The 8,592-nt window shown below is 39.2% G+C and overlaps 1 protein-coding gene across 1 annotated transcript; it reads left to right on the top strand.

Annotated features, from left to right (window-relative positions):
- The first annotated feature begins 2,752 nt into the window (after positions 1-2,752).
- LOC140161641 (extracellular matrix protein 3-like) lies at positions 2,753-8,243 on the top strand. The gene is made up of 3 exons (XM_072184941.1): positions 2,753-2,756; positions 3,860-4,174; positions 6,316-8,243. The coding sequence occupies exons 1-3, from the start codon at positions 2,753-2,755 to the stop codon at positions 8,241-8,243; spliced, it is 2,247 nt and encodes a 748-aa protein (XP_072041042.1).
- The last annotated feature ends 349 nt before the right edge of the window (positions 8,244-8,592 follow it).

The raw sequence follows: 8,592 nt of genomic DNA on the forward strand, positions 1-8,592 counted from the left end.
AAAAATCGACGTTGAATTGTATTGTGTTGTAAACTTTCATCATTCTTTTGTCTACGTGTAAAACGGGTGAGAAAATGCGGTTTAATATCCCCGCCAAGGCCACATCTTTTCACATTTTAGGTGGGATAGCCCAAAGGGGGAACCCAGCTATGGCTGCCATTGAGGTGTAGGAATGCGCGAAATTGGATTCGTCTATATGATGCAATATATCCTGTGCTACTATCAGGCAGTATTGTAGGTCTACTTGTTACTGATTAGTTAAGTTCATTGGTTAAGTCCCAGATTGCTCTTTGAAGTAATACGCAATTCCAAATTGATGTACGGCGAAGTCCACTGTAGACAAGACAAGCGGAACATACGTGTAAACAGGGACGTAGCAAGCGGATATACAGGGTCGACGAAGTCCGGGGGCCCGAGCAAAAGCTAAAATGAAATAGGGATGATGCAAGAGATGTTTAAAAAAAAGAGCCATGTATTCTTCTTCTTATCTATGGGCATTAAGGCTCCTGCTACGCCCCTGCTTACAAATTCCCATGGTAATAGGAGGTGAAACTCAAAACAGTGTTACGTTTAGAAAATAAAGGTATTGTTTTTTACCCTGGAGTGCATCTATCGTCTCATATAACACGGGCGACATAATTATTTTAAATTACGCCAAAAAGTATTCTCTTCCCGTATGACATGATAGATGCACGAAAGCGGCTAAAACAATACCTATATTCTCATTCTTAAGGGGGTACTACACCCCTGCCCAATTTTGCGCCTATTTTTGCATTTTTCTCAAAATTTATAGCGCATTGGGATCAAGTAAGATATGTATATTATAAGGGCAAGGACTACAACTACTGCACTGTAAATTTTATTTCAGCACACACAACAGTTGTGGAGTTAAAAATGCAAAAATAGGCACACAATTGGCCAGGGGTGTAGTACCCCCTTAAGCACTTCAATTTAAAAACATAGTGTAAGTACTTAAAAAGCCTTTGACTCCATCAACAGGTCCGTCATTTTTTCAGTGCTGCGGCATTATAGAATACCAAAGGTTGTAATAGATGCCATCCAGGTGCTCTACAAGGACTCCAATAGTGTCGTTATGGTAGATGGAAGTATCTCAGAGCCTATCCAATTAACAACTGGAGTGCTTCAGGGTGATGTGTTAGCACCATTCCTGTTCATTATCCTGATAGATTACCTTCTGAAGAAATCAACTTCTGGAATTGTTACCTACCCACGTCGGTCAAGCAGGTATCCTGCTAGGATGCTGAATGACCTGGATTTTGCTGATGATATTGCCCTGTTGGAATCTTCCACAGCCCGGGCCCAGTCGCAGCTTACTAGGACTGCAAGTGCAACAACAGATCTAGGCCTTGTCATCAGCGCACCTAAGACAGAATGTATGACTGCAAACTGTAACGGCCAACCAGCACTTGAAAGTCTATGGTAATACCATCAACCATGTCACAGACTTCAAGTACTTGGGTTCCAAGATGGGCTCTAGTGCTGGTGACCTAAAAAGAAGAAAAGCACTAGCCTGGGCAGCTTTCTGGAAAATTTAACGCCTTTGGAGAAGCCCATCCTTGCCAATCGAAACAAAAATCAAGCTGTTTGAGACAACTTGTGTTACTGTCTTTCTGTACGGGTGTCATGGGTATGGAGATAGAAAACAAGATCAATGCCTTAAACATTAAGAGTGTGGATCGGATTCCAAATGAAACCATCTGCAATCTCACCAACACCACTCTACTGGTTGCCAGAGTCAAGATTCATCAATCCAAATTTCTTAGCCATATACTGCGTCTTGAAAATAAAATAAAAATTGTGAAATACAATTTAATTTTTTAACGTTTTCACGTCAGAAATCTAATGCGACATGAGAAAAGGCTTTTTTGCCTTAGAAAGGAACTTTTCATCACGTCACCCAAATCAAAATCCACGCTCTATATTGGCAGGGAACTTGAATATATTAGGAAGAGGCAACGGAAATGACGAAACGACCAAGAAAATGTATCCTAGGTGTAGACAATAGGTAATATTGCAGGAGGGTTAGAACTCATAGGGCAAACGTGGTTTGTCACCCAGGCACTGTATCTAATTATTATTCACGTGTTGTAATACCGGTAGGTAAAAAATTGACTGGTTAAAATGTTCATGATTCCCATTTGCTAATATAGGGACTATAGTGCTTTTCAAACTAGGCCCTATTCTATGTTAAATCTATCCAATATGACGGTAACTTTTGAGATATCTACGCATCACATTTTAAAGTCTTCCCAAGTTATCTAGAATATTTATGTCAATAATTCTTTGTGAATTGTGAGCTTTTAGACCACGCCACAAACTGACCGGTAGAAGCCTTAAAGCCTTAATGTATGATCTGTTTTAATTTTTAGATTTTTTTTTCTTCCAAAATGATAAAATAGTTAATATGTAATCATTATGAAAGTTCACAATACATTAGGACGCGAAAAACATTGGACATTTGCAAAGAAACAACATCATAAACTTCACCTCTATCACGCGAAATATCTCGCACTTTTTTGGATTAGGACGGCGAGTTCAGTCTCAGAGTTTGGTTACGCTCCCTCCACGTGTGGACGGAGCATGACCAAACTGGTTTCGTAGGAGACTACGATTTGTGAGTCGTTCCGACATATTATCATAATTGAAAAATTACGATAATATGTCCAACAGAAAATCATCCCTTTTTACTACAAATAAGGTGAATTTTTGCTCATAGATTTAAGTTGGAACAATGTGTAGGTATTACAATTATGCCAAACAAAAAATCCGTTGTGTAAAAAATAAAGGTACAGGGTGTCCCAGAATGATACCGTGTTTGAACGAAATATCAAAAATATATAGTCAACAGTGTATCTAATTTTAATAAGTGCAATACAATGCCACACATGTCTCCTACTTATTTTGTGACTTTCATGGAAATAGCTTGATTCTTTTTGGCGTGACATTGCTATTACTGAAAATGGATGAAAACTGCATGTGTGTAATTTACAGTGCAAGGGCATAACACATGGATCCTTTATTACCACCGTCCAGCCGCACTGTGCAATACATTGGAGAAATCCTACATTCTTTGATAGGAAATACACCAAATTTGGCACAGATGTAGAGCTTTGAATGCTAAATAATTCTTGATATGGGATTAAGTGAAACATTTCAATATGACATCAGGTATTTAGGTTAAAAAACATACTTTTTATGTGATTTTTATCACAATTTTCACCCAAAAATGTCATTATTACAGAGGATATAACTTCCTCAAGGTTCCTCCGCAGTAAATTTTAATCTTCTTCGTTACGTAGCTGTGGGTTTGCCCGTATACTGTGGAGTAAATGCATGCTGTAACAAATCCCATAACAATTCCATACAATGATTGCTTCATAACGTCATAAATAAACAACAGATATCGACTATTTAGTAGAAGTAAGAACCGGACACAGCAATGTACTGCATAACATTACTTTGTGCTGAACCGTTAGTAATTTTACAGATTTTCAAAACAGGTTGCTTTGTCAAAACTTGGAATTCACCATTTTACGCAATCCTCTCTAACTTCTACTAGAAACGTCCAACTTTTAAAATCTAAAAAAGCCGAGAAAGCTAAATGTATGTAGAAATGCAAAACAATATGACCAATAGAAATGCTGTTCATACATAAAAAATCCCATCTTTCTCGGTACAAATCATTATGGGACACCCTGTATATTCTGAAAAAAGATCGTACATTAAGGCTTTAACAAAGAAGGACCATACATTAATAATAATACAATTTAGCAAAATATGTGTATGAAATAATGAATGAAATAATGTTCCTCTATACAAAATGTTCCTCTGTCCACAGATCCCGGTGGATTTATGCTGATTAGCGACAGAGGTAGGGGTAGAAGACGATCTACTCCGATTCCGCGGAAAATATATACTGCACCCATTCTCGAGAGTATATCAAGTGATGACAAGGTGGATTTATCTGTTACTACAGTCAGACCTTTCACCAGTATTGGTTTTCATCAGAAAACCTCTACACTGCTGTGGGCAGAGGCTGGCGTTCAGGCAGCTTCCCCTACTCTACCACAACTTAACCGTTTACCAATCGATCCATGTTACACGGATGGAAAGACAACGTTCTTGGAAGGTTGTCTCAAGCAAGGTTCCGTAGGTGAGTGCTATTTTTTTTGTTATGAATACCTGAATCAATGTATGTCTGCATTTGATGGTATTTTCTCCTGTGTGAATACCCGAGGGGGGGGGGGGTACGCACCATACACACCTCCATACACAAAGTTGGATTCCTTTAAATGTGAGTACACGCATAATATTGTCTTTTACAATACATCATTTTGATGACATATTCTCCCATTTTAGATCACCAGTATACCCATTTAGACTTGGGGCCTGGGGCTAAATACATACCTAGAAGAAGCAGTAAATATGTGAAATAAAGGATTTAAATTGTAATTTTACAGTTCCTAAAGGAACTGCATTGGCTTCCTGTCACACAAAGAATTGTTTTAAAACTTATATTGACTGTATATAAATGTAATAATGATATTGCTCCGTCATATTTATCTGAACTCAAGTTCAAATTATGTTCCCACTGGTACTCTTCGATCTAAAAACATACAACTTCTTCAAGAAACAAAATCCAACTGCACATGGGGTGACAGATCATTTGCAATTGCAGCTCCACACAGTTGCGTAACTGGGATTTTTAAGGGGGGCAGCCAAACCCACCAAAAAGGGGAGGTGTGGGTAGTTCGTTGTACCTGCCAACACCCCCACCACCACCCTAATCAATAAAAAATGCACTTTTCAGAGTAAAACTATCAAAGAAGATATAAAGTAGAAAAGAACAATTAACAAAAACACCAGTATCATGTTAAACTGTTAAAACTTCATACGATATTTGAAGTCAAAGCACAGTAAATCGGCATTATCTGGTTGCAATGCCGACAATTTTCGGTTGTGGGCACGCACTACAAGAACGTGTTGCATGAGCCTTCAAGATTCCATTTTTTGACTTCTCTTGTAGGCTTGGCCTTTTTATTGTTATTTTATCTAATTTTACTTGTCTAATTTATAATTTACTGCTACTGTAGGCGCTTTTTGCAGTTGTTTTGTGCATAGAACGGAATCTCTCCCTCCCTCTTTTCTCCTCTCTCCCCACCTCTTTTTCTACTCCTATCCCTTTCCTCTGCCTCTCTCTTTTCACAATGCACTGGGAGAGTGGGGCCAAAATCCGCGAATGTTCACGGGGGGGGTTGGCCCTCTTCAGCCGAAAGTTACACCACTTTGAGGTGTTTAATGTATAGGGATTCCTATTCATGAGAGATATTGTTTAAGGTATGTAGATTTAAAGGGGGGTATAAAGTTATTTCAAACTGTCCTCACTTATATGTAGGGAAGCATGTCCACACTTGTATAGCTTTTCAAATACATACACATACATGTCTACATGCACGTGGACTCTGGTTATCCCACACTGAATAGAAGAGCTTCCAGATTTAATTTCGGCCTGTCGTTCACAACAATTATAGCCGCCTTGTATGAAAGCAACATTTTCCCATGCTTAACTCAATCCAAAATATGAACGTCTTTGTTAAGGTAGTCAGTTGTTTTATTATTAGAAGCGTAGAGCTCCATCATAGGGCAAGGTACACTACCATATTCTTGAGTACAAGTTAATAATAATTGAACCATGGTCCATTCATTAAAGCCTTATTTTAACATTTGCTGCGCCTTGAGCTTTTTTCAAAATTCTGTTTTTAAACGATTTTATAGTACTTTATTAATATAATATACCATGCAAAAGACTTTATGAGCGTAGTTTTGTAAAAATCAAGGTTTGTGAATAAAGCGCATGAGCCGGTATTTAATTATAACAATGGAAATTTTAGTCGAATGCGTACATGATGTTCACAAGACCCTACGTATATGGCGTGCGGGACGGTCATACACACATCAGAGGACCGTGCCGTAGCCTGACCGACTGAGTGACACGCGTTGGCGACATCGGCGCTGATAATAAATTCCACGTCAGTTTTAGTCTTAGTAAAAGCCAACATTTTGTGAAAAAGAAATAGCCTACCAATTTTTTTTAATGAAAATATTGCAATATGGCTTTAAATAATTATAAAAAAAATAATACAGATAAAAACTACTTGTCAAATTTTCCTAATTAAAATATAATATTCTAAAGTATACTTTTCAGCATCTCTAATATCACTTTTTATTTGATACAGATATAACTATTTAGCAATTGCTGTTGATGAAGCAAAAACCATCGATTGTATTGGGCAGAACGGTACGTTGCCGGGGATGGTACTACATCTCATGCAATATGGACGGTATATCTTTACAGTGACAACGCCGATGAAGACAAAATTAAGCTCTATGACGATCCCTATTCGAACAATGATGTGACTGCTGAGATCGTGGACTTAACATTAAACCCGACTACTCAACAACTTTATTGGGTATTAAACACCGGCACAGCAAATACAGCATTTACCAGACGAGCTGCGGCTGACGGCAGTGGGATTACTGCATCAAGGGAAGACTCGGTTGATTCTAATGGCGTTGTAGGAATTGAACTAGACATTACTAATGGGAACATCTATTGGCAGCATGAAACCAGTTGTCAAATTGATCGGCTCAATATCAATGATTTTTCATCCGGGTCACCAACTCAGCTGTATTCTGATGTTTCTTGTACATCCGTTGATTTTTTTCTGTCTACAGCAGAGGGCTTTTATATGTTAGACAATGCTGACACGTTAAGCCAAATTCCTTTGTCAGGTAGCTCGGAAACAGAAATAATCAACCCTTTAGGTCTTGAGGACCCAGACGAGATGATTTTTGTTCCAAATTGCCCTGTGGGAACTGAAATATCTTTTATAGCTTCCGAATTTAACACGTATGAAGGTGATACAAATTTTACCGTCGGGGTACTGCGATCAGGTGCACCATGTTACGGCCCGAGTGTCCGTTTGGTTAATTTTGTCGGCACGGCTTCACGGCCTAGCGATTATTCCTCAATTCGTAATGGAGGAGCCGAATCCGTAGACAGTCAAACAATTCGGTTCCAAAATTTGCAAAGTTTGTTCACTGTGCCTTTTAAAATATACGCCGATGAGCGTACTGAAGGTAACGAAACTTTCATAGTAGAATTAGCCGATCCTTCCCCGTACGCATCCGTTAGCTTGGGTGATATTACCAGGGCTGTAATAACTATCATTGACAAATCCAGTTACATCCAGTTTGTTCAGAGCACGTATGAAGTCCGCGAAGGTGAACCGACCCTGATGACCATCACTCTCGAGAGAATTGGCAATCTTGAAAACTCTGCAAGAGTGAGTTTAGTTGCCACACCAGGAACGGCAATGGCAGGTGACGACTATGATCCAAATATCGCCGACGTGTCCTTCAACGCATTTGAATCTACAGCCACAACCGTTATATCTATTACCGACGACGACGTACTTGAAATGGATGAAATATTTCAAATTTCTATCGTTGAACCTCAATCACAAGGTCAAAGCAGCACAGAAGTCCTGATTAAAGATGACGAAATCGGATTCACTTTTCAGCAAGATGGTTACGAATTCAACGAAGATATTGGCCAAGTAATCATACCTGTTGAGCGGATTGGATCAACAGAGGTAGAAGGAAGTGTTGATATTACGTTCCATGATTCCAATGAAGACTATACAGCCATGATTGGAGAGGACTTTACCCAGTTTAACCCCATCACACTCACGTTTGCCCCTGGACAGTCTGTTGTTGATATCAACGTATTCATTACAAACGACAACCAATACGAAAGTACCGAGTCCTTCCAAATCTCGATAAGTGACCCTCAACCAGAAGGATCAGATGTTATCATCGCTACTACAACTGTGAGTATACTAGATGATGAGGAAAATATCCGATTCGTTGAAAACCAAGCAACTGCGCGGGAAGGTGAAACCACTATAGTTCGGCCTCAACTTATTCGTGACGTAGCTCTGAAAGAAACAAGCGTTCTCATTACTTCATGTGAAGCTTACAGAAGTGCTGTAGGCGGCCAAGACTTTGTCCCGATTAACTCCGCTGTAGTGAGATTTCTTTTAGGGGAGACAACTGCGTACACACCAGATGTAATCATCCTCAACGATAACATTGGCGAAGTCTATGAGTCTTTCAGGCTTGTCATAACTTCACCAGAGCAAGGAGCTCTGAAGCAATGAAGATATGACTAATGACATTTACATTGGTATAATCGATGACGATGGAGCTACGCATAGGTTTTCATCTTCAAACTACGTTATTCCGGAGTATTCTGCTAATTTGAAAGTTCGAATCAACCAGGAGGGCATACCTTCAGATGACGATCAACAACGCATAACTCTGTCTGCAATAAGTGGCTCTGCAACAAACAATCAAGATTTCGTTTTTAATGGTCCACGTAGACTCAATTTTGGTGACACAGGTTATACCGACGTTCTGATACAGATTGTTTCTGACAACGAATACGAGCAAGGCGGCGAAACCTTTACCCTTCAACTAACTAACGATAATGGGGATATCCTCGATACG

Source organism: Amphiura filiformis, chromosome 10 (genome assembly GCF_039555335.1).
Source record: "Amphiura filiformis chromosome 10, Afil_fr2py, whole genome shotgun sequence".
Lineage (NCBI taxonomy): Eukaryota > Metazoa > Echinodermata > Ophiuroidea > Amphilepidida > Amphiuridae > Amphiura > Amphiura filiformis.

What these genes read in the sequence shown, in the direction of transcription:
- LOC140161641 (XM_072184941.1), top strand. An exon ending in TCTCAAGCAAGGTTCCGTAG is followed by an intron (nt 4,175 to 6,315) that starts GTGAGTGCTATT and finishes TGTATTGGGCAG; the next exon opens with AACGGTACGTTGCCGGGGAT.